The sequence below is a fragment of the Lampetra fluviatilis genome, chromosome 11 (assembly GCF_964198595.1).
Source record: "Lampetra fluviatilis chromosome 11, kcLamFluv1.1, whole genome shotgun sequence".
In the NCBI taxonomy this organism is placed as follows: domain Eukaryota; kingdom Metazoa; phylum Chordata; class Hyperoartia; order Petromyzontiformes; family Petromyzontidae; genus Lampetra; species Lampetra fluviatilis.
The window spans coordinates 15,190,971-15,217,879 of record NC_136285.1 but is presented as its reverse complement, the minus strand read 5'-3'; the positions used below and the strand labels follow the sequence as shown (position 1 = coordinate 15,217,879).

Genomic DNA, 26,909 nt, shown 5'->3' with positions numbered 1-26,909 from the left:
AACGACTTCAAACGCGGGCGACTTTGGATGTTGCGAGCGTGGCGCTCGGTGGCCGCGTGCGCCGGGGCTGTCCAAGGGAGGCCGTTGTTCTCGCTCCCAGGGAGGGCGGCTTTCATCAGCCACGAGCGTGCGCTCACGCGAGCGGAGCCGGTGCCGCTCGGTTCGTTGCGCAGTGCCGGATCGTGCCGCCTGGCCAAAGGAGGCCGCTCGCCAATTCCGTCCGAAGTGAAAATTCGGTAAAACGACAAAAAAATCGGTGAAATTAAGTCAAATTTTCAGACGAGGTTAATACGGAAGTAAATTACTTCGAGTTTGTGTCTCCGATGGGGGGTTTAAGGGCGAGTGGAGGACACAAAGGTGGAGTGCATCTGATGGAGGACACAGAAGATGCGGTCACGTTCGGTCGAGGACAATCAATGGAGCACAGTGCGTAGAGGACATGGAGTAGATTACATTGAGTAAATCACACTGGGTGGAGGACATTGGGTGGAGGGCACGAGCTAAAGCAGCCAGGCCATTGACTCCACCGTCCGCTCGAGTTGGCGGTGCCGGTGAGTCGCGGAGTCAGCGTGGGTCACACTCGCCACGCTGTGAGCGGCGCCGAGCGGCAAGCCCACATCGCTCTGCGCTAATTGCAAATTACATTGTGCATTGTCGGCGTGAGGAAAAAATTCAATTAAAAATTTCATTTGTTAAAAGTTAATCATCGGTAGGGGGTTTCTGTGAAGAGTAACAAGCCTCTTTGATTACATAAAGTACAATTACATGAATATGAATGCAATTACGCTGAAATATGCCATCACCGCTAAGTCTCTAATGGACTGGCCGGCGGAAACACAACAGACACACGACACGCACGCACACAAATACACACAACACTCATACTTACACATGTACACAACATGCACCACACTCACACACAACGTGCACAGATTTCCCCTATAGCCTTAGCAGACTTTTGGGTGCTGTTAGCGAGGAGCACCAATGAAGGCCAGCACCACCTTTGTCTCCCCAGTGGCGACGCTTACACATCACACCAGGTACTCATTTGAGACTGAGTCGACCAAGGGGAGGCCCAGAACCGGTTAAAAAAATGTTTTGTTCCTGGCTAGTAAGTGTTAGTTCCTAATTGCTTATGCCTCAAAAGTACAGAAAATGGCGATTATTCCCCACAAACGTACTCATTAATTAATCACGTTAATTAAAACAATCAACTCATTCATTTACCCACCGCCGCAGCAGCAGCAGCAGCGACAGCAGCATCGGCACATCCCAGGCATTCCGACGGGCGATGGCCGTCATCCAGCAGTTGATTGAACGTGACTGCTGATGATGATGATGAGGGAATACAAGCTATAAATCAATGCTGCTGAAAGAACGCACTCCCTGGAGGCGGTGGGGCTGATGGAATGTGTCAAAACGTATATCGTTGTCTTTCTGTTTGTGAAGTGGAGAGACAAGCACGCGATGGAGGCAGGCGAGTTGCCTGAGTGTCTATTTCGTTCCGTGTACTCTCCGCGGCGACGCGAGTGATGTATTTGGTGTTGGCACGAGCGGCAATGTGTGTGTAATTCGGCATCAATTTGAAAATCAGCGTCCGTGCAGCGCGATGCGCCAGCGCGGCAGCTGCTGCCGCTCAAACGATAACGCGGCCGTGAGCAGCCGGGGGGCCAGCGGCCTCCTCAGACGGCCTCCTCAGACGGCCTCCTCAGAGGGCCTCCTCAGACGGCCTCCTCAGAGGGCCTCCACAGACGGCCTCCACAGACGGCCTCCACAGACGGCCTCCTCAGAGGGCCTCCTCAGACGGCCTCCTCAGAGGGCCTCCACAGACGGCCTCCACAATCGGCCTCCTCAGACGGCCTCCTCAGACGGCCTCCACAGACGGCCTCCTCAGACGGCCTCCACAGACGGCCTCCTCAGACGGCCTCCTCAGACGGCCTCCTCAGAGGGCCTCCTCAGACGACCTCCTCAGAGGGCCTCCTCAGAGGGCCTCCTCAGAGGGCCTCCACAGACGGCCTCCTCAGAGGGCCTCCTCAGAGGGCCTCCTCAGAGGGCCTCCTCAGAGGGCCTCCTCAGAGGGCCTCCACAGACGGCCTCCTCAGACGGCCTCCTCAGACGGCCTCCTCAGAGGGCCTCCTCAGACGGCCTCCTCAGACGGCCTCCACAGACGGCCTCCTCAGATGGCCTCCACAGACGGCCTCCTCAGACGGCCTCCACAGACGGCCTCCTCAGAGGCCCTCCTCAGAGGGCCTCCACAGACGGCCATCCGCGATCTGACCCCCGACACGGCCCGACAGGGGAAGCGTGCACAACAGGCGACGTTTCGGGCAATGGCCCTTCTTCGTGGAGTGTCCATCGAGAGGCCAGTCGAGAGACAGAGGAGATAATCAGAGTGTGGAAGACAGCCCTTGTTTACGGCGTGGGGTGTAACGGGAATCACGCCATGCGAGGGAATCGATGGACCGCTGTGGTGCTGCCGGCTACGATTCCGGTCGGGGCAGGGGCAGGGCCCTCCCCTCGCGCCGCCGCCGCCGCCGCGGTCCCCGGGCGCCGAGCCGAAAGGGGTTGCTGTGGAGACCTCAAATCCGCTTCGCCGGAGCTCTCGAGCCGGGGAGCTCCGCTAATAACGCACCGCTCGCCGTTCACGTTTCACGCGGCCGCCAAACCCCTGAGGTGCGGGGGACTGCTTCGCTCACAGTGGCTTGGGTTGGTCACCGTGCACCCCGGCCTCCTGCACCCACGCACCGCGAGATCACCGCTCAGCGCCTCGCCATCTAGAGGTTGAGAGTTCAAATCCTGGTCGGGGGTGGGGGAGGCGGTGGTTGGTGTGGACTATCCGTCAACCCCCATTGAGGTTGATCAAATGGGTACCACTCTGTTCGGAAGTTGACGCTGGTGGTCTTATGAATAGACTCGCCCCCGCCATAGAAATGCGGAATTTCTATCACCGGCTTTGCAGGATTATAACGAGGGTATGAGCACCACTTCAATTCTAATTTTAGCAGGAAATCTCTCTGCATGTTGACTATTTATCCAGGAAAGGCTTGTTGAGAGTCTCAAGACTCGCTTGCAGGAGGGTCCTGCTACAAGAGCATCTTTTGCTCATGCCGATGTTTGTCTATGTCGCATACTCATCGTGACGACGGTGCGGTAATGAATCAGCGCCACCGTCGCCCCCCACCCACCACACTTACCCCCACCGGGGAATGGAATTATACGAGCATGGGTAAACGTACGCGCTAAATAAATACATGACCGTGGTGGTGGTGTATGTAGATGATGATGGTGTAGGTGTTGCTGATGATGGTGTTGGTGGTGTTGGTGGTGGTATTATGGTGGTGTCGGTGGTGGTGTTGGTGATGGTGGTGTTGGTGATGGTGGTGTTGGTGATGATGGTGGTGGTGGTGGTGTTGGTGGTGGTGTTGATGATGGTGGTGTTGGTGGTTATGATGGTGAGCGCAGCATTGGCGGTCAGCTGCACCTGCGCAGGAAGTCACTCTCGCACACAGTGGCAGTCGATTTTAATTTTAATCAAAATCTCCCAAACCCAAATAGCCTATTTGGGTTTGGGGATCGGGGGGGGGGGTGAAGGGTGGTTGGTGGGAGGTGGAGGTGGTGGGAGGTGGAGGTGGTGGGGAGGGTGGTGGTGGTGGGGACGGTGGGGAAAGGAGGTGATGGTGGTGGGTAGGGTGGTGGTGGTGGCAGTGGGGAGGGTGGGGAGGAAGGTGGTGGTGGTGGGTAGGGTGGGGAGGGAGGTGGTGGGGAGGGTGGGGGGGGCACTGGGGACGGTGGCGTGGGGGGGTGCGGGGGGGGCAGCGTCGTGAATCACCGCGGGCGAGGGCGCATCCCTTGCACGCGCGCCTGCTCTCAATTAACGGCGCTCGTTGGGAACGTTACAGAAATGGCGCAAACGACGGCCACAAACGACGGCCACAAAGGAGCGTTTATGGAGCGAGCATCCAGATGACGCGGCAGAGCGGGCGAGCGGGCGAGGCAACGTCGCCCTCCCCCCCCGACTCCGTACCCCCCCCCACCCCCTCCCCACTGCCCGATCGCGTCTCTCATTTCACGGCGCTGCAGAGGCAAGTGAAGTGCGGATTGAGAGAGATGAGAGATGAAGGGAGATAGGAGATGGAAATATGGGGGAGACGGAGATAAGGCGATGGAGAGAGATGGGGGAGGGACGCGGAGAGATGAGAGCTGGAGGGAGAGTGGAGAGGGAGCGATGCAGCGGGCGAGGGAGGGAGAGAGAGAGAGTCGGATAGATGACGACGGAGGCAGCCTGAGAGAGATGGGGAGAGAGTGCGGGAGATAGGGAGATGGGAGAGATGAAAGATGGTGGGAGATGGAGCGAGACGGAGGGAGCGAGGGAGAGGCGATGCGCCGCCTCCGCTGCGGGGACTGCGAGCATGCCCGCAGCGCCACCACCGTCCCCCTCATCGCGTCTCCCTCCTCCTCCACCTCCTCCTCCCTGTGCCTGCGTCTCCCACCTCCTCCTCCCTGTGCCTGCGTCTCCCACCTCCTCCTCCCTGTGCCTGTCTTCTCCACCTCCGGCAACGACAATGGAGGGTGGGCATGGCCGAGGGGGGAGGGAGGGAATGAGGATTACGAGGGAGGAGGATGGAAGAGAATGTGGAGGGAGATGAATACGCGGCTGATGGAGAGCGGGGTCAGGGTGCGGGGATGGATCCTCGTTCACGCGGGGCCCAGGCTTCGCCCTTCGCCGCTGTCAGTTGCCATGACGCCGTCGTCTTAATAGGGGAGGAGGGGGGACAGGGAGGGGGACAGGGAGGGGGACAGGGAGGGGGGCAGGGGGGATCCTGGCCCACAGTGGGGGCCACGGCACCACTCTCTCAAGAGGGCAGGCACGCCAAGGAGGAGGTGGTGGTGGTGATGACAACGGAGATGTTGTTGATCATCATCATGATGATGATGGTGATCGTCTTGATACAGATGATGATGACTTCACAAAGCCACCCCTCTACCACTGCTGATGATGATGATCATTCATGGTTGACATCGATGACAATGTTGGTATGATGATGATTTTACGATGCAGATGACGATAATTACGACACTCCTATCACAAAGCCGTTCATAATGATGACGAGTGATCGCTGTAATCTCCTTGAGCTCACTCATCATGAATGTCTGGCCAAACCGACTGATACTGCTACCTCCAAACGGACTAGGAAAAACAAGTGCAGTCCTTGGCAAGAGGGGCCTGGGGACAGTACGAGTGTCCACCTCCAGCTTGTGCAGAAGTGCACTCGGGTCGCCGGGTTCATAGCACGCTGACTGCGCTAACCGCTGCGCCACCGCTCCTCCATCCCCCTCCCCCGATTCACCGCCTCCGCCGCTCGGAGATTCGTGATCGCAGTAAATCAGCGCTCATTGTGTGAGCGCAGGGCACACACAGAGCCCGCAATCCAGGTCACGCCACATTCACTCCCGCTTTTCTCTCGTCGGCCTCCAAAATTATATACAGTACTTCCATTACGGCGGAGAACATTCTCCCAACGTAACATTATCTGTATTATTTGTATGATAATTACTTTTCAAAGGACGATCGTCAATAACACTGCGTGGTCTAAAAAGGAAAATGCTGTACTGTATTTAAAACAGGGAACGTTTTAGGCAACGGCCCTTCATAGGACACAAGTTGCTTACGAGCGTGCCGAGTTGCTGTTGCTGCTGTGGGCTCTGCTTGTGCACCGCTGCCAACGCAGCAGCAGCATCACCATCAGATCACGTTCTTGTTTTACAAAGAATAGATTATTCTGTATTTGACATGTATCACCAATAACACTTTCCAATCAAAGTTGAACACGTCGATGCATGAGCTCTGCCTGCCTGTCTGTACATAACTCTCGCGACCATGATCCGCTGTGAATTAAACTTTCGTTTCAAGTCACCCGAGAGAGAGAGAACCAGACAAGATGATCAAAGCGTTACCAGAGACGCGGATTATCGCAAATATGAAACGCATTTTACCCTGGCAGCTCCCCCCCCCACCACGCACCGGCTTCCGTAGCGAACAATGAAACACATCCCCAGCCATGCTTAGGCACGGTTCTTCTTATTCAGAATATTTATTGATACCGGAGGAATCTGATGAGCTACAAAGCTATTTCTTTCACAGATGTCCAGGTGCCCTCCTCGTCCGCGCGTCTGCTGGACAAACATTTGCAAGCGCTGCCACGACCGGCCGTGAAGGCGGGAGCTTGCGACGCCACTGCGTGCTCGATCACAAGCGCTCGCATGGACGAGCGCCGACGCTGCACTCACGAGGAGCGGAGAGCTCGGCTCGCCAACCCTCCTCGCGGCTCGGCGGCCCGGGAGGCTCTGCCCGGAGTTGGCATCGGTCTCCTCCCGCTGACGATCGAATGCGATCCTACCATTCTTGATTTTAAGAATGGTGGGATGTTTTATGAAAATACATTAAGGTAACGAATGTGCATAATTCCTCCAGTGCTGTATAAATATTCTTAAAGCGTAACGGTGGCATCCGATTGCGTTTGTTTTTAAACCCCATTGTCAGCGTGATGACGCCATATGCAATGTAAACAGGAAGTGCTGCTGTGACGATGCTGTGACGTCATAGCTTGAGTCGGAGTTGCCTTCTGGGCAACTGGCCACGTGCGTTTGTTGGGTTAATGTCCGCCGGATCGGTGATGCCGTTAAACATTTACGCACCCGGCACACCATGTCCAGTAGCTTTGGCTACGACTGCTCACGTGCCACCAGCTCCAGTCATCTACCAGCGGCCCGGCAACCCTTCGGTAAGATGACAACGGCCGATACTGGCACCGGAACTCAGCGGGAGTCGCTCCACTCCCCGCCGCGTCGGACACCGGGAGATGGTGGGGGACTCGCTGATTGACTCGGACACAGGAGGCACGAGGGGGAGGGGGGGGGTGGCGTGGGAGACTCAGGGGGACATCGTCGTCTCGGACGCCCCTCCCCGGCGTCTCGTCCAACAGCCAACAGTGAACCGACTGCTGCGTCTGTCTTCGGCTCGGCAGACAAAACAAGGGACCCCCCCCCCACCTCTCCGACACAACCAATGTGTGGGCCGCGAGAGCCCGGCCAGAACTGACGCAGCGCGCACACCCCATGTACCGTGGGGTGCGCGCCGTCGTGCCCTCCCCCTCCCGAGCGCAGGATTCTCCACGGCATCAAACGCAAAGGCCGCGCGTCCCCGCGAGTCTCCGTGTAACTCTACGGGTCTCTATGCGAGTCTACGTGTCTTCGTGTAACTCTACGGGTCTTCGAACCCATGCTGTCGCACTTAATTCCCCCAGGACCAACGGGACCCGGTCTTTGCAAGCCCAGCAACGACCCAGCCACAAGGAGCGTTCCCCCTCCAGTGCACCACCGCCACGAGGCCCCGCCGGCTCGCCGGGCCCTCGACCCTGCGGGGCCGCTCCCACCGGTCCACCGAACCCCCCCCCCCCCCACCCCCGCGATACCGGCCGCTCGTACCTTCTTGAGGTTCCCCGAGGCGGTGCCGACGAACGCCACGGCGTAGTCCTTGTAGACGTAGGCCGTGACGGAGCTCATGGCGTCGCGGTCGTCCGAGAAGAGCGGCACGCCCGTGATGATCGTGTCGCCTCCCAGCGGCTGGTTCAAGTTGAGGCCGCAGAAGCGGTCGGTGATGTTGATCGTCTGAGAGCGGGAGGGGGCGATGAGGAGCAGGACAATGAACACGTCAACAGCGCTCAGGGGTGACGCTCGTGCCCCACAGCAAGAGGTGCCTGGGTTTGACTTCCTGACCCGGGTGCGCCGTTCTGTGCGGAGTTTACATGTTCTCTCTCTGTTCTGTTGAGTGTGTGTACGGGTGAGTGGGGAGTTGATATGTTCTCCCTCTGTTCTACTTTCGTTTCCTCCGGGTTCTCCAGAGGAAACGAATGTTTGGGCAACTAGTATTGGCCTAAACATTCCAATGTTGAAAAATTACCAGCAAATTACTCAATTGGGATCACACACACCAGCACCATCGCACCCTTACTGTGTGGCCAGGAGCACCCCATCGACGTTTGTCTCCCTCCGTGGTGCTGGTGTTTACCCACTGCACCAGGTACTCATTTAAGGTTGAGTCGACCTTGGAGAAGGCCCAGGACTTGGTTTAGATCATTTCCATCGGTGTCTGTGGATTTGGATCTGCTCTGTATCCCCAGAACGAAGCTCAAATCTCGTGGGCAGCGATCTCTGGACCTTGGCTCCCGTGGCACCCGCACGGTCGGACTCTCTGTCGAAGGCTGTCGGGGAGTTCGTTTCGTTTTGGATCTTCAAGTTCTTCCACCTCAAGACATCTTTCAGGTTTTAACTTGGAGCCACTTAAAACCCAACCCAACCCCCCATTGTCATTCACGTAAAGCGCCTTCAGATGTTATGGAATGCGTAGATATATAAGCTGTAAATATTATTAGAGGACAGAGTGCAGTGGAGGAGTCTTGGAGAGCGTCGCAGAGTATGGGAGAGTGCAGGGGATGGAGACGACAGCCTTTGGAAGGCCTCGCCCCGTCCCGCTCGTCCCTCCGTCCTCGTCTGTGGCCCACTCCGCGTGTCCGCACCGCGTCTCTGTGCCCACAGTGGCTCCCTCCGCTCCCTCCCCCCTCCCCCCTCCCCCTCCGCTCCCTCCCTCTCTGTCTGCCCGGGCGTCTGCGTCCCATTTGCCTCGTCACAGCACCCCGGGACCCCCCCCCCCCCGGGACACGGCGGCGCGGCCCCTCCGCGCCCCCGGCTATGAGAGACCCCCCGGCCCCTCCTCCACACATGCTCACAGTTGGGGGGGGGGGGGTAGAGGAAGAGGGGGGGGGGCAACCCTCAAGTGCGACCTTGTTTAATGAGGGGGAACCCCTCCCCCGTGTGAGGGCTTCCACGAAGCCGTCGGTGTGGAACGCTGAACGCTCCCTGCCCCGGCACCCCCCTGCGCACTGCCCAGGTGCACTCATCGGTGCATTGTATGTGCCCCCCCCTCTAACTACTGCAGACATCTCGCAGATTCACATTAGTGGGGGGGGGGGGGGCAAGACATCGGGCAGGAGCGTCTCAGCCTCCTCAAGCTCGGCCCGGCTAGGGGCACTGTGGGAGTGGGGGGCTACTGCCCCCCCCCACCTCCCCCGCAGTCTGCCGCTCCGCGTCCGCAGAGGAACAAAGTGGAGGGCGATCGCACTTGAGCGAGGAATGAAATGTGACATCGCCGAACATGTTAGCATTTAAAACGCACGCGCAGGGGGAGGAGGAGGGGGAGAGGAGGAGGGGGGAATGCATCGCGCGCGCAGGGACACACGGAGCGGTGGGGGAGGAGGAGGGGGAGGTGGAGGGGGGGAGACGTCGTGGCCACGCGATGTGACTCGACGTCGCCTTCGATTTGCCGCGAGTCCGAGCTGCTGCTGCTGCTGTGGCGGCTGCTGCGGCGGCGGAGTGACAGAGAAGACGGCGCGAGGCGGCTCCGCCAGCGAGACAGACAACGGGGGGCTCCTCTTTGTTGATCGCGATGAGAAATAAATAAATAAACAAAGAACGAGAGAGCCGCCCGTCAGAGCCGCGGTGAGACACCCACTCGCTCACACTCCCTAACGCACCCACTCGCTCACAAAGACAAAGGTCCCCCCCGTATAGCCTTCACCGACTGTATCGGCAAGTGCTGTTGGCGAGCGCCTTCACAGGTGCTCGCTAACGGCACTTGTCCCAACCGCCCGTTGTTATCAAAGGATATCCGGGGGATCTTTGCCTTTGTGTGTTTACGCAAGTGGCTTCAGAGCCCGTAATCCAGTCGTAATCTCCCTCGACATCAAAGCCCAACCCCCGCCTCTCCTGCCTCTGTCCCGTGCTAGATTAATGTTATGCGTTCAATGAAGTTTAAATGGGATTTTTAATTTGCGAATGTCTGCGCAAGAATTAAGACCTCTGCTGCTATATTCTTGGTTCTTTCGGTAAAGTCACGTAGAAGGGAAATAATAAAATAGTAAAAATATAAAACAATAAAATTCTCACGACGCTTCGACTGCAACACAAGCAATCACCATCGGCTTTAAATCAAAACCTCTGCTGCTCTTCAAGTCGCGCCGGTTGCGAGTGAGTTGCCGAAAGCTGCCCGCCAGGTCGGGTGAAGAAGCAGAGAGGGCGACTCAACCCTCCTTCCGAGGTCTCTCTATCTCTCCCGTGCAGCCTCTGTTCGCGATTTCAAGAGGCTCCTGAATCGATATTGTTTACAGATGTCCCAGGTTCGATCCCCGGCCATGGCTAATGTCGGTGGCGAGCAATTTCTAAACCGGTTCTGGGCACTCCCCCCCCCATTCCCTTTCATGAACCCGCACTGACCAGCGTGGTGAAGTATGGTCAACCACCCCATGATCGGCACGGTGCTGTTCGTCATCCAGCAGTGTATCAACGAAGAAGGTTGAATATTACGCATAATTCTGATTTGATCGTTTTAAATAATAGCTGCTTACGGATGCAAGACGAGGGCTGGTGGAGCGAGTTTGGTGAATCTGAACTTGCTGATAGAGAGTGCCCCAGCACTGGCCCCAAGGGGGAAGGGTTGCAATGAGTGCGGACTGCGGTCTGCTGTGAGCCGTCCACCAGGCACGCCGTGGTCGTGAACGACTCGCGCACAACGCAGAGACGCCCCTTGCGAGGACGCGAGGAGAGGCAGAGCGAGCGAGGAAGGCGTGGACTTGAGAAGTCACGCAGGCCCAAGACGAGCGGCGGTCGAGAGTCATCACGGAGTGGCAGCCCACGGGATGGAACGCGTCCGAGAGGGACGTCTACCGAGGAGACGGAGCGACGTTTCCCCCCCTCGTGTGGGAGTTCTGGGTTGCTCGCTCCACCGCGGGACAGTGACAGGTGGCGGACTTCATCCAGCAGTGGATTGACCATGGCTCATGATGATGATGATGGCGACTATGACGAGGAAGCTCTACCCAAGGCTGTTTGCGTTACGGCTTCTGTGAGCCAACGTGCGGCCTTGCGTGTTTGCTTTAGGGATTTACAATGGCCACAGCCGGCAGAGCTGCGTGGGCGCCACGTGAATCATTACACCGACGACAACCGGTGGGAGGCGAGGTGGGGGAGGCTGTGGAGACTCCGCGGGGAAACATCACCCCGAGCGAGTCCTGGGGGCTAAGATACACCCACAGCGTGTCTAGATGTGACTAAGAGACACCCACAGCGTGTCTAGATGTGACTAAGATACACCCACAGCGTGTCTAGATGTGACTAAGACACACCCACAGCGTGTCTAGATGTGACTAAGAGACACCCACAGTGTGTCTAGATGTGACTAAGAGACACCCACAGCGTGTCTAGATGTGACTAAGAGACACCCACAGTGTGTCTAGATGTGACTAAGAGACACCCACAGTGTGTCTAGATGTGACTAAGAGACACCCACAGAGTGTCTAGATGTGACTAAGAGACACCCACAGCGTGTCTAGATGTGACTAAGAGACACCCACAGTGTGTCTAGATGTGACTAAGAGACACCCACAGCGTGTCTAGATGTGACTAAGAGACACCCACAGCGTGTCTAGATGTGACTAAGATACACCCACAGCGTGTCTAGATGTGACTAAGACACACCCACAGCGTGTCTAGATGTGACTAAGATACACCCACAGCGTGTCTAGATGTGGCTAAGAGACACCCACAGCGTGTCTAGATGTGGCTAAGAGACACCCACAGCGTGTCTAGATGTGACTAAGAGACACCCACAGTGTGTCTAGATGTGACTAAGAGACACCCACAGCGTGTCTAGATGTGGCTAAGAGACACCCACAGCGTGTCTAGATGTGGCTAAGAGACACCCACAGCGTGTCTAGATGTGGCTAAGAGACACTCACAGCGTGTCTAGATGTGGCTAAGAGACACCCACAGCATGTCTAGATGTGGCTAATAGACACCCACAGCGTGTCTAGATGTGGTTAAGAGACACCCACAGCGTGTCTAGATGTGGCTAAGAGACACCCACAGCGTGTCTAGATGTGGCTAAGAGACACCCACAGCGTGTCTAGATGTGACTAAGAGACACCCACAGCGTGTCTAGATGTGACTAATAGACACCCACAGCGTGTCTAGATGGGACTAAGAGACACCCACAGCGTGTCTAGATGTGACTAAGAGACACCCACAGCGTGTCTAGATGTGACTAAGAGACACCCACAACGTGTCTAGATGTGACTAAGAGACACCCACAGCGTGTCTAGATGTGACTTAGAGACACCCACAGAGTGTCTAGATGTGACTAAGAGACACCCACAGCGTGTCTAGATGTGACTAAGAGACACCCACAGCATGTCTAGATGTGACTAAGAGACACCCACAGCGTGTCTAGATGTGACTAAGAGACACCCACAGAGTGTCTAGATGTGACTAAGAGACACCCACAGCATGTCTAGATGTGACTAAGAGACACCCACAGAATGTCTAGATGTGACTAAGAGACACCCACAGCGTGTCTAGATGTGACTAAGAGACACCCACAGAGTCTCTAGATGTGACTAAGAGACACCCACAGCGTGTCTAGATGTGACTAAGAGACACCCACAGAGTGTCTAGAGGTGACTAAGAGACACCCACAGAGTGTCTAGATGTGACTAAGAGACACCCACAGCGTGTCTAGATGTGACTAAGAGACACCCACAGAGTGTCTAGATGTGACTAAGAGACACCCTCCACATTGTGGACACCTGCTGGTATTCAGGGCCTCAGTTTGGATCTATTCTCCAAGGCGATGTCAACATTGATGGGGGTGTCAACTTTGATGGCGCTGGCAAGCGGACCTCTGAACGCAGGGGAGAGCGCGTGCACGGTGCAGCGAGGCACCGGGCCACTCGCTGAGGAGATGCAGTCAGATTAAATCCGAGGAGCCGTCCTCTTGTCAGCGATCAAGTTGGAGGGGAGGGTAGGTGGGGGATAACTTCGCTGAGCAAAGCATTATGGGTATTTTCAAGATGGTGGAGAACAGTGCATTCTGTTTCAAGTCTCGAGTTGGTTTTGTTGGACCAGGTGATAACTCTAAGCAGCCAAGGCAGAGTCTCGTTTGCAAGAGGCACCTAGGGTCACCAAAACTACAAAACAGCTTTGAATAAATTAGAAACTAACATCGCAGGACTCCTACGATATATGGAAAAACATGTTTTAAAAAGTGCTGTTTGAGAGTCGCAGCACCTATGAAGGTCGGCACGGCACACGAGGGGGTGGGTGGCCAGCACCACGCGTGGCCGCTTTTGTCTGCCAAGTGGCGATGATTACACACCGCGCCAGGTACTCATTTGAGGCTGAGTCGACCTAGGGGGAGGCTCAGGACTGTCACTGGTGTCGGCAGCCATGAGCGACAATCTCCCCGCACCCGCGATTAGCATGGTTGGCTACGTACGGCGCAAAAGTAGTTCAACGTACACACACACAATCGGACCCGGGGCACCGGGTTCGCTCGCCACCACCACAACCGCCACCACCACAACCGCCACCACCACGACCGCCACCACCACAACCGCCACCACCACAACCGCCACCACCACAACCGCCACCACCACAACCGCCACCACCACAACCGTCACCACGCTCGTCCGGCGCCGGCACCCACCGAGGCGGTGCAGGATATGAGGCGGTTGATGTGCCACGAGAGCTGCAGCGTGCCCTTGCCCTGGTAGCACGACTGCACACGCTCCTTGATGGCCTCGTCGATGGCGCGCAGCGGGAAGACGCAGAGCGCCGACTCGCCGCCCGGCGGCCTGCGCCGGCCCTTCTGGTCCTTGAGGAAGACGGCGTAGAGGACCTTCTCGTTCGGCGAGATGCCCAGCGACTCGGCCAGCCGACGGCCGGGCCTCGCCAGGTAGGCCGCCTGCACCATGAGGTAGTCAACGCCGCCCTTGGAGCAGCCGATGGGCAGCTCGACGTAGGAGTAGAAGTGGTGGTCGTGCAGGCACAGGCGCACCACCTTGGAGGTGAAGAAGCGCTCGGCCGGCGCGTCGGCGGACAGCGGCTGCGTGTCGGGGTGCACGGTGAGGAAGTAGGCGAAGTCTCCACTCGAGAAGCCGTACACGTAGAAGATGTCGAAGTTGGGGAACATAGAGAGCGTGTCGGATGGGATCTTCATCTGCGACGACTCGAAATCGTTGTGGTAGACGTACGCGAACATGTTGGCGTCCTCCGCGTCGCGCTTCAGCCAGCGGCTCGAGATCGTCGGGAAGTAGTCCACCTTGCCGTCAACCGGCGTGCCGATGAACAGCACGCTGCCCTCCTCGTCATCCTCATCCTCCTCGTCCTTATCATCGTAGTCCCCATCGTCGCCGCCGCCGTCGATCCGGGGCGGGCGCCTCGGCGGGTCGACGATGAACCCTACGGACGAGCCGCGCTCGCTGACGCTCGACAGGTAGTGCTCCGACTTGTGCGCCGGCTCGCCCAGCTTGAAGAGGTCGTCCAGCTTGAGCAGCTTGCACACCCCCTGGAAGGCGCTGCCGCACGCCAGCAAGCGCGAGCGCCGCGCGTCCACCAGCAGCAGCCTGTTGACGTTGTCGCTGGGCGCCGACTCCTGGTTGCACTGCTGCACCATCGGCGGCGGGTAGCACTCGCGGTTGTCCATCACGGGGCCCGTTTCGTGGTCGCGCAGCAGGGTCAAGTTGCTCGACAGCTGGTACACCCGGTTGACGCCGCCCACGTACACCTTGCCCGTGCCGCCGTCGACAACCAGGTGGTTCAGCGGCCAGTTCTTGTTGGGAGTCGCGAATCTGGCGACGCCACCGCCGCCGTCGCCTCCGTCCCCGCCAGAGGGCTGGCGAGAGCCGCGCGATGCCGGCGCCGGCGGCGGCAGCAGGAGCAGCAGCAGCGCGAGCAGCAGTTGCGCAAGCGGCGGCGGCCGCAGCAGCAGTGGCCGGCGGTGGCGGCTGTGGCGATCGCAGCGGCCGTGGCCGAGTTGGCGATGGTTGTTGGCGAGCGCCGGGTTGGAGACGGAGACGCGGAGGAGGGGGTGAGGAGGAGTCATGATCCACGCGTCGCCTCAACTAGACGCGCGCCCACGCATCCACGCGACCCCAGATGACCCGGCACGACCCGGCCCAGCTCGGCCTCGGTGTCGTGGGAGCTGAAAGGGACGAGAGGAGAACGCGCTGGTAAATGACTGGAGAAGCATCCATGATAAATCGTGAACTCGTGCACCTACTCACCAACCCACCCACGCAGTCATATACCCAGCTCCTCACTCGTATACCCACCTATTCACAAATCCCCCTGCCTATTCATTCACCCATCTCACTTGCTTACTCATTCACCCACCCACCTACTCAGTGGTGAGGAGGGGGTAAGGGGTAGTGAAGCGGTGGAGATGTCTGAGATTAAGGGGCTCACGTGCATCAGCAGCTCCGAGAGACGGAAGGCGAGACCGGCTCTCTCCGTGAATGCGCCAATGACTGTACCGTGCTGATGTGGCCCAATGAGAACGAAACTGGTCTGCAGTCCCGAGTCCTTGTTTCTCTACCGCCTGTTGTTGTGACGGCCACATTCTCAACTCGAGTGTCTGGTACGACCATGTCACACGCGCAGTTCTTTTGAGCCGGTGGTCTGGACAAGGTTGAGCGATTTTGTACCTGCAGTGCCGCTCGGATCTATTTGTATCGCCGGTCGGCACGTGGACTCCCTTGCACGGGAGATGCCTCATCTCACGGGAATCTCCGGGTGAGATAGCGAAATAAATAAATAACGCCACAGCCCTCCCTGACAGAGCGTCCCCAGAAAGCGGCACTTACAGTGGCAATCAGTGCGGCGTGATCATGATGCTGCTGCTAGGGCTGCTATTGCTGCTGCTGATATTGAGCTGATGCTGCTGATGATGCTGATGATGAGATGATGATGTTGCTGCTAGGGCTGCTATTGCTGCTGCTGATGTTGAGCTGATGCTGCTGATGATGTTGCTGCTAATGATTCTGCTGCTGATGATGATGCAAATGCTGATGTAGATGCTGATGTAGATGCTGCTGCTGCTTCACTGTGCCCGCGATCACTCCATGGCCACCACGGGGGGTGGGGGGGGCAGCTCCAGGCACAAAGACACTCTGCGCCACGTGCCCTCTGGCTGCGCCCGCGGCGCTTTGCGGGGCGACCTCGACCCCGAAGCTGCCCCAGAGATCGCCTCGTGTCCCCGACTCGGCCGCGGCGTCAATTGCTACCGCACTGCACATGCTACCGCACTGCACATGCTACCGCACTGCACATGCTACCGCACTGCACATGCTACCGCACTGCACATGCTACCGCACTGCACATGCTACCGCACTGCACGGCACCAGCAGGGGCTGCCGGGGCGTCCTGCAGAGGGAGGAGGGACCCCTTTGGGACTTTCTACGGGAATTGGTGGGGGCAGTGGTGGTGGTGCCGCCCTGTTGCTCAGTGGTGAGCCCTAAAGCTCCATCAGATTTACAACATCACCAGATCACGAATAAGCTCACCTGGTAGCTGATCAACTCACCAGACAGCTGATCAACTCGCCTGGTAGCTGATAAACTGTGCGTGCATATGTGTGTGCATGTACACACGTGTGTGCCTGTACACACGTGGTGTATGTGCATGTACACATACACCACGTGTGTGCATGTACACATACACCACGTGTATGCGTGTACACACAGACCACGTGTGTGTGTGTGCCTGTACACACGTGGTGTGTGCGTGTACACACGCGGCGTGTGCGTGTACACACACCACGTGTGTGCGTGTACACATACACCACGTGTGTGTGTGCCCGTACACATACACCACGTGTGTGCATGTACACATACACCACGTGTGTGTGCCCGTACACATACACCACGTGTGTGCATGTACACATACACCACGTGTGTGTGTGCCCGTACACATACACCACGTGTGTGCCCGTACACATACACCACGTGTGTGCGTGTCCACATACACCACGTGTGTGCGTGTACACACCACGTGTGTGCGTGTACACATAAGTATGTTGAACCTATTTCCCACCGTACATAGCCAACCATGCTAGTCGGAGGTGTGTACAGGTGTGCGTGTGTACAGGTGTGCGTGTGTACAGGTGTGCGTGTGTACACGTGCGTGTGTGCGTGCGCGAGGCGACATCGCCGTCGGGAGGCCTGCTACCCAGCCGGCCGACGCACGCTCGGCTCTCGCTCGTCCGCGACGCTGTGGACGCGACTCGTGGCGGCTGAGCTCGCTCGGACTCACGAATCGCCCATTCGGAGCACCTCACCAATCGCCGAGGTCGCACGCAGCCGCTGCTAGAGACTGCAGTGTGTGGCCACGTGGACTCGGAGTCGGCACAGCGAGGGGTATTCTGGGTGTGGTGTGCCGTGCTGGAAGTAGTAAGCCCCGAAACGCGACTCGTTACCTTTAGTTTTGCTTCGCGTGTAAAATAAAAGGCGACGATAATTTCCAATATTCCTTTAAGTGCATTAAATATATACACAGTACTATATATGCAGTACTATATACAGTACTATATACAGTACTATATACACAGTTTACTATAATAATGGTGCACAGACTCTTGTTAATCCATTGCTGGATGAAGTCACCTTCGCCTCGCCGTATTGTCGATCGGGGGGGGGGGGGTTCTTTGACCATACTTCACCACGCTGGTCAGCGCGGGATGGGAAAGTTCGGGACCGGCTCAGACATCACCCGCCACAGCTCGCAGGGTTAACATCACGATACGCTAACCACTGCGCCACCGCTCCTCCCCGTTTACAATATTCAATTCATATATCACGTGGCATGGTAAAGTTGATCATCGTCATCGACAACAACATCATCTCGCCCTCGACAAAATGAGCAGCACTCCGTGGAAAGCCAGCACAGCGGTCGTCCTGTGCGCGTGCGAGGCCCCGTCATGTGAATGTGGAATGTTTCCGGAGGGGGCCATTGGCCTCGTCCCAACCGCACCGCGCCCCCCCCCACCCCACCCCCCCCCCGCCGTGGCCTCGCGGGGCGGCCACGCGGCCAGGAGCCGGGGGCGCCTTTCTGAATTGGCGAGGCCGCGAGTGATGGAGGCAAACTCGGGGAGTTGCTTTCATCCAGCAGTGTGTCGATCGTGACTGACGATGGCGGCGGCGGTGGTGGTGCCGGTAACGAGGATCGTGATCCGACTGATGCAAGCTCCAGTGATGTCCTCGAAGGGCGACACCGGCGGGCATGTAACGCACGGCCAGAAACAGGGCGATGGGCGAGGGATTACTGAAATAATTGCCAGTGCAGCAGAGTTAGACTGTACTCGCTGTTGCACCCGCACACTCGCGGGCTTCGCGGGTGTGAGGAGCAACACGTGATTAGGGGGTGTGGAATGGAGGGGGGGGTCCCGGGGGAACCCGCACCCCCCACGGACACAACATCTGGGTCTTCATCCTGACACTCTCAGCCAGCCGCCGACTTCATGAAGCCACGGGTCGCCTCGCTGATTGCTCTGCAGCTCGCCATGGTGCTGATGTTGGTTTCTCTATTAATTGCGATGTGTATACTGTACTGTGTGTGTGTCTGTACCTCTGATTAGCATGGGTTGGCTGTGTACGGTGAGATAGAAGTTCAACATACATAAATGTAAGCGTGGAGAGCGGTGGTGTAGTGGTTAGTGCACTTCTCTCCGCCCCCCCGGCCACCGGAATTAAATTCCCGCTCACTGCCAATAACTGTGGCGAAAATCTAAACCGATACTGGGCCTCCCCTAGGTCGACTCAGCCTCAAATGAGTACCCGGTGCAGTGTCTAAACATCGAAACTGGGGAGACAAAGGCGGCCGGACATGGTGCTGGCCACCCACCCCCTCGTGTGCCGTGCCCGCCTTCATAGGTGCTCGCTAACAGCACTTGCCCCAACAGTCTGTTACAGGCTACACGGGGGACCTTTGTCTCTGTGTGCACGCGCCCTCTGTGCTCAGTGCAGCCACCAGTGAGACGCATTCCACTCACAGCTTCATCACCGCCGCCACTACCGTGATCAATATCACCATCACCATGGTCATCGCCGAGATGTAATGATCAGCAGAGCGATCAGCAGTGACGATGTGTCCGTGATGATCACTCGGTCGGGATCACACACACGCCGGCAATCACGGCGGAGACTGGGCAGGAGCCTCCTTGAAACGAGCCATGAGACTCAGTGAGGCTTGCCTGGGTAAACGAGTGGAATACTAATTAATATTACTTATCACAATAATTAATAATTTTAATTATTCATATTGTTGTAATTGCTTATTATCCAAGTGTAACCGATCACTCTTACGCTCTTATTTTTTATCATCAACATCTTCATCATCGTTATTAACATCGTTATTGTGAATGTGATGAACGCAATCAGGATCACTGTCTTCACGACCATCTTCACAATCATCACCATCATCAAGGACATTCATCATTATCAAGAATGTCATCATGCACGCTGTGCACTCAGCGTTCATCACGGCTGCCTTGAATGAGTCGCTGACTCACCATGTACACCCATTGGCACTGGGGAGACAAAGGCGGTCGGGCGTGGTGCTGTGACTACGCCGCACTCGCGTCCGTCGTACCGGCCTCAATAGGCGCTCGCCGACAGCGGTGGCCCCAACAGTCTACGTCGGCCAGAGGTCAATCTCTCGCTCGCTCGCTGCTAGGCAGGCTCGCGTTAGGGATGCACGGTGTAAGGCACTACCACTGGAGTACAAAGTTCGCATACTCATGCCGATCACGTGCGAGCGAACGCGAGGTTCCGAATGCGAGATCGTGCCCCGGCCTCACGGTAGATAGTGGCCCGTCTTCACGGGAGAAGGCTGCTTGTAGGTGTACTGGCGCTGATGGATATTTTTCCACTGTGCGAGGCTATATCGGGAGAGCAGGTATCGTCGGCCAGGGCTCCCCACAGACTCGGTTGCTCTTAAAATACAGCCGACCCCAGTGGCAGCGATAGGAAACATCGCCTGTCCTGACCAAACGGGGCATCCCCTCTCTCCTCCTGGCAGCTACAGGGGTCCCTGTGAACCACGAAAGGGGTCCCTGTGAACCACGAAAGGGGTCCCTGTGAACCACGAAAGGGGTCCGTGTGAATTAGGGGACGCAGCCCAGTCGGTGTAGACGCGCGCACACAGAGACACGCATCGAATCATACAGACACACACAGACATAGAGACACACACACACAGACACACACACATATACACACAGACACACAGATACACACACAGACACACACACAGGCACACACACAGACACACATACAAACACAGACACATACAGACACGCACAGACACGCATACAGAGAGACACATCGCCACGTAGATACACACACAGAGACACGAGACAGAGCCCCCCGTGTAGCCTCAACAGACTTTCGGGACAAGTGCTGTTAGCGAGCGCCTATGAAGACAAGCACGGCGCACGAAGTTATGATGTGGTCATCTCCACGCCCGGCCGCCTTTGTCTCCCCAGTACTGACGATGTATCTGCGTGTAAACGTGTATTGCGACACGTCTTTAGCCAGGGCAGGCAGCCTCGCTGAGTCTCGCGACTCGTGGTGGGTCCCCTGCTACTGCCCTGGGAGGTTTTAGCCGATTTCAAGACCGGAGGCAACCGGGGACCTCTGAGTGAACCCCGACGCCGCGCGGACGCGGGGAAAACGTCAAAGCTCCGCACAGATAGATTTAAGAATACAATGCTGTACAACCCATATATGATGCTGGTCATCTCGCACAGCACAAGCCGACAGCGCCCGTTCGTATTCGCAGGCTGTCTCCCATCCACGGACAATCGCGGCTCGACCCCTGCCGTGGACTCGACTCGGGACCCGTGGACTCGACTCGGCACCCATGAGGCAAAGATCGCCCCCCGGAGCCGTGACAGGCCGAGCGCCGGCGAAGGGCGACCCGGCGCACGAGGGGGTGGGTGGCCATCGGCGATGTTTACACATCTCACCAGCTAACACCGTGTAACACAAAAATGTGTTTCTGGGTAGTAAGTGTTAGTTCCTAATTGCTTATGACTCAAAAGTACAGAAAGTGGCCATTACTCCCCACAAACTTTGCTTTTGTGACCAGGACAATATTTTGAAATCTACCTATTTTCAATGATAAAACGTGTGCGTTTGTGTCTTCGTTCACATAAAGTACCCAGGAACAAAAATTGTGTTACATAGTGTAATCATTTGAGGCTGAATCGACTTAGGGGAGGCCCATGCTGGGTTTTGGGCGTGAGCGGGGATCAAACTCGGGGAAGCGGGGTTCGGAGCGCGGTGCTCGAACCACTGCGCCACCGCTCCCCACGCAGTGATTGGCAGGTCAGATTCCTATCAAGCACCGATAGGAATCCCGAGTACGCAAAGTACTCACGTACACACACGTACATACATACACACACGCGCACACACACGTACACACACACACACACGTACACACACATACGTACACACACACGCACACACACATACACACACACACGTACACACACACACGCACACACACATACAAAGATAAAGATCCCCCGTATAGCCTTAACAGACTGTAGGGGCAAGTGCTGTTAGCGAGCATCTATGAAGGCCGGAACGGTACACGAGGGGGTGGGTGGCCAGCACCACGCCCGACCGTCTTTGTCTCCCCAGTGGCGATGTTTACACACCGCACCAGGTACTCATTTAAGGCTGAGTCGACCTAGGGGAGGCCCAGGACCGGTTCAGATAATCGTCACTGGTGTTAGCCGTGAGCGGGAATCGAACCCGGGTCGCCAGGTTCATAGCGCAGCGCGCTAACCGCTACACTACCGCTCCCACATACACACACGCACACACACACACGTACATACACACACGTACATACACACACGTACATACACACACGCACACACACGCACACACGCACGCACGCACAAATACCCACAGAGCCATGAAGACATCACGCGGAATGCGCCCCAATCTCTGCACATCTCGGAAGCCAAGCCGGTTCTCTTCTGGATGGCGGAAGCAGCGTGCGGAACAACATTACGGAGTTGTCACGGTGGGCACGGCTCCTCTGTGCCCCGCCACCAACCCTCCTCCTCCTCGCTCGCTCGCGGAGCCCGAGCGCGGCGCGGCAGGAGGCCCTCGTCCACCAGAGCGCCGGGCAGGGGCTGCGCGCGGTGGAACGGCACTGCGAGAGGCCGGCCACCCGAGTTCGATTCCCGCTCACGGTCAACACCGGTGACGGTTATCCGAGTCGGTTTTGGGCCCTCCTAAAAATCGACTCGGCCTTAAATGAGTACCCGTGTGTTACGGGCAGCAACTGGGGATACAAAGACGGCCGGGCGTGTCATTGGCGATCGCCGCCTCTCGCGCGCCGCGTGTCTGACAGCGCGGCCCCAACACTCTGCTGGGGCTGCAGCGGGGGTCCCGTGTGCGTGCGCGATGTGCACAGCGTGCACGCATTGCCCAGTCCACACTGTGCACACGCGTGCCCATCTACTCACAGCCTCATCACCGACACACACGGACAGCTATAAAGATCCCTACACCCCCACACCCCTGATGGCCTTCAACAGACTTTTAGGGCAAGTGATGTTAGCGAGCACCTATGGAGGCCGGCACAGCACACTAGAGGGTGGTTGGCCAGCACCACGCCCGGCCGCCTTTGTCTCCCGAGTGGTGATGTTTACACATTTTAGGCCGAGTAGACGGAGGGGACGCCCAGATCCGGTTCAGATAATCGCTGCTACTGTTGGGCGTGAGCCGTAATGGAACTTGAGTCGCCGGGTTCGTAAACGCAGCGCGCTAACCGCCGCGCCACCGCCCCCATACACGGAGAGACAGAAATACAGACGGAGAGACTCCTCTCCTGTGTTCTCCCTGCCCCCACGTCTCCCCCTCGTCTCCCCGTGTCTCCCTGCCCCCACGTCTCCCCCTCGTCTCCCCGTGTCTCTGTCTCGCTCTCCTCAAGTCTCCGCGAGTCGCCTCTGCTCAGCCTCTGCCACCCGGTATCCCCGTCTCCCCCTGCCCCGCGCCCTGTCTCTCTGTCTCCCCCCGTGTCTGCCAGTGTCTCAGTGTCTCCGCGTCAAGCGAACCGGCGATCTGGAGGTTCTCTGCTCCGCCGCCTCTCTCCCAGCTCTCCCCGAACACCTCCGTCGTGGCTATCCCCGCACCCCTCTCGTCTCTCCACGTCTCCTTGTGCCTCCCCTGACCCCATGTCTCCTCGTGTCTACCAATTTCCCTGCATGTATCTGTCTCCCTGTGCTCTCCCGTGTCTCCCCGTATGAATAAGTCTTCATATGTCTCTGTCTCCCTGTCCCCGTGTCTCTCGAGGTCTCCCCGTCTACATATCCCAGTCTCAGTTTCCCCGTATCCGCAAGTATCCAAGTGTCTCTCCGTATCTCCCCGTGTCGCCGTGTCTCCCCCTTCCCCATGTCTTCATCCCCGTGTAGCCCCGAGTGTCCGTGTCTCTCCACACCCCCGTGTCTTCTCGTCCCCAAATCTCGCCGTGTGAGTGCAGAACGCGGGCAGCTCACAGCTCTCTCAATCCCCACAACTTGCAATTATGAAGATAATTGCAAGTTGTGATTGTCATTGATAATTATCAATCACACTACCACCACCTCCACCACGGCGACCACCTCCTCTTCCACCACCACCTCAACTTACACTACAACCACCACCAACAAAATATAAAGATCCACCGTATAGCCTAAACAGACTGTTGGGGCAGGTGCTGTTAGCGAGCAATCGTGTAGACCGGCAAGGCACACGAGCGGGTCGGTAGCCATCACTACTTACAACCGCCTTTGTCTCCCCAGTGGCGATGTTTACACTCCGCACCAGGTACTCATATGAGGCTGAATCGACCTAGGGGAAGTCCAGGACCGGTTCAGATATTCGTCACCGGTTTTTTCCGTGAGCGAGACTCGAACCGGGGTGGCCGGGTTCGTAGCACCGCGCGCTAACCACCAATCTCCACCACCAGCAGCACCCACCACCACGTCCACCAGCACCAGCACTCACCCTCCTCCTACCTACCGTTCGCCAAAATCCCAGTTCGGCACCGGGTGGGTAACTCCGGGCGCCGGCGATCGAGAGACGACAGCGCCTGCCGCCTTCTCTCTCCTCTTCCGCTCCTTCCCGTCTCCTCGTGTGACTCGCGTCCTCCCTGGAGTCTCTCGCTTGATCTCCCCCCCCCTTGCTCGCGGCTCCTCTGATGATGGCTCCTCCGCACGAAGAGGCAACTTTGTGAGCGCGCTTGAAGATGTGCGGAGCGCGCGCGCGCCGAGCGAGAGAGCGGAGATAACGCAGAGAGAGCGAGAGGAGAGCTCCCGAACTCTCTCCACCTTCTTCTCCTCGACGCCTCGCTCTCCCTTCTCCCTCTCTCTGCCGCTCTCGCACGCAACACTCTCTCTCTCCAACAGTCTCTCTCCAACACTCTCTCTCTCCAACACTCTCGCACGCAACACTCTCGCGTCGCGCGCGGCGGCAGCGGCCTTGCGCCTGCGTCTCTGCGCTATCGGCGCTCGGGAAGGGGCGGCGGGCGAGTGGCTGCCGTGGAGGCTTCGCGCATCTTTGCGCTGCTGCTGCCGCTGCTGCCGCTGCAGCTGCTGCCTCCCTCTCAGCGCGGCCGCTCGTGACGATGGCAGCGGTGATGCTGGAGACGACGCGCGGCACAGACACTCAGAGCGCCGTGGCATCCATCCGCCGCGCCTGCGCAACTCCCCAAACCTCACTCCCCCTCCCCCTCCTGCTGCTGTTCACTCTCTCGCACTCTCTCTCTGCTCCCTCCCTCCCTCTCGCGCCCTCCCTCCCTCCCTCTCGCGCCCTCCCTCCCTCCCTCTCGCGCCCTCTCCCCCTCCTATCGCACGCGCTCTCTCTCTCTCGCCAGTTCGCTCGCTCCGTCTCTCTGCCCCCTCCCTCCCCACGCAGCCCCCCCCCGCCCCCACCACGCACACGCGACTCGCGCTGCCTGACCGCTACCCCCACCGGCGCGCACGCACACAAAGGCAAAGGTCCCCCGTGTAGCCTTAACAGACTGTTGGGGTCAAGCGTTGTTAGCGAGCACCTATGAACGCAAGCACGGCACACAGAGGGGGTGGGTGGCCAACACCCACCCCCTCTGTACCACGTATTTATTTAAGGCTGAGTCGACCTTGGAGAGGCCCAGGACTGGTTCAGATATTCGGCACCGATGTTGGCAGTGAATCGAACTCGGGTCGCTGAGTTCGTAGCGCAGTCGGCTAAACCACGACAATGCCGCCCCCTAGAACACACACACGTGCATCCACACGAACACGCAGACACACACACCTTCACACGTGCATACACATGTATAATTACACACGGGTATACACTATGGCAAAAAGACTAAGATCCCTCCTATGGCCTCGAGCAGACTGTTGGGGCAAATTTTATTAGCGAGCACTATTAAAGGCCAGGACGGCATACGAGGGGGTCGGTGACCAGCACCACGCCCGGCCGCCTTTGTCTCTCTAGTGGCGATGTTTACACACCTCACCAGGTACTCATTGGAGGCTGAGTCGGCCTAGCGGAAGCCCAGGACCAGCTCAGATCATCGTCACCGGTGTTGGCCGTGAGCGGGAATCGAACCCGGGTCGCCGGGTTCGGAGCGCAGTGCGCGAACTGCTACACGCGACCGCTCACAGGCATACAACGACAAAGATCCCCCATATAGCCTCATCAGACTGTTAGGGCGAGTGCTGTTTTCGAGCACCTATGAAGGCCGACACGACACACGAGGGGTTGGATATACACACACCTACACACACGTACACACACCATGAGACACCACCACCAACACCATCCACCCCTCTCCTCCCCACATCCGCACTCCCTCGCCACGAGCCCTGGCTGTAATTCCTGACGTGAATCCAACATTCGGGAAGTGTGTCTGGGATGAGAGACTGATGCCACTGTTGCTGATGTTCACGATGCTACTGCTGCAACTGTTGCTGTTGCTAATCCTGCTGATAATGATGGTCGTTCAACTGTTTCTGATACTGCTGATGATGCAACTGCTGATGCTACTGCTGCTGATGTTGTGATTGTCCTTTATGCAGAGGATGATGTTGCTGATGATAAGTATGCAACTGCTGCAAATGATTCATTTGCTACTGATGGTGATGCAATTTCTAATAATGATGTGTAACTGCTGATGCTACTGCTGCTGATAATGACGATGATGATGCTGTTGCTGCTGATGATAATGATAACGATGCATCAGCAGCTGATAACGATTATGTGCAATTGCTGTTGCTGATGATGATAATGCTGCTGGTGCAACTGCTAACGATGATGGTGCTGCTGCTGATGATGATAATGCTGACGATGATGATGCTGATGATAATGGTGCTGCTGCTGATGATAATGCTGCTGCTGATGATGATAATTCTGCTGCTGCCAGGGTGCGGAATGCGGCAGAAAGAGAAATCTGCCCCCAAATTCCTGAGCAGATGCGAGTGTCGCGCGCACTGCGCGTGCGCGTGTGGCTCTGGGGGTGAGCGAGAGAGAGAGAGAGAAGGGGTGGGGAGGGAGGGGGAGAGGAGATAGAGAGGGGGGAGAGTAAAGAGGAAGGCGAGAGTGGGGGGAGAGGGAGGAGAGGGTGGGGGGGAGAGGGAGGAGAGGGTGGGGGGGAGGAGAGAGTGGGGGGAGAGGGAGGAGAGGGTGGGGGGGGAGAGGGAGGAGGGAGTGGGGGGGAGAGTGGGGGGAGAAGAGAGAACAAATGCTGGCAATAAAATAATAATGACGGCGGCGATGATGATCATCAACTCAAATGCTCTTGCTGATGCTGCTGCTGCTGATGATGCGGCTGATGATTGATGACGATGCTGCAGATACTGCTGCTGATGATGATGCCATTCAAGTGATTCGTTATGGTCTTACTGTAAGTGTGCATTCATCCGATGCTGCTGCGGATGATGATGATGATACAGCTGATGCTAATCGTGCTGCTGT

General features: G+C 57.4%; 1 protein-coding gene across 1 annotated transcript in view; it reads right to left on the bottom strand.

Moving 5' to 3' along the window:
- Window positions 1–24,695, bottom strand: part of LOC144934881 (plexin-A1-like) — a 133,856-nt gene extending 109,161 nt beyond the window's left edge. The window contains exons 1-3 of the mRNA XM_078861137.1: window positions 23,970–24,695; window positions 13,595–15,091; window positions 7,486–7,668 (exon numbers count right to left, since the gene is read on the bottom strand). Of these exons, the coding sequence (XP_078717263.1) occupies window positions 7,486–7,668; window positions 13,595–14,992 (1,581 nt within the window). The 5' untranslated portion in view covers window positions 14,993–15,091; window positions 23,970–24,695. The remainder of the gene's footprint in view (window positions 1–7,485; window positions 7,669–13,594; window positions 15,092–23,969) is intronic.
- Between the last annotated feature and the right edge of the window lie 2,214 nt (window positions 24,696–26,909).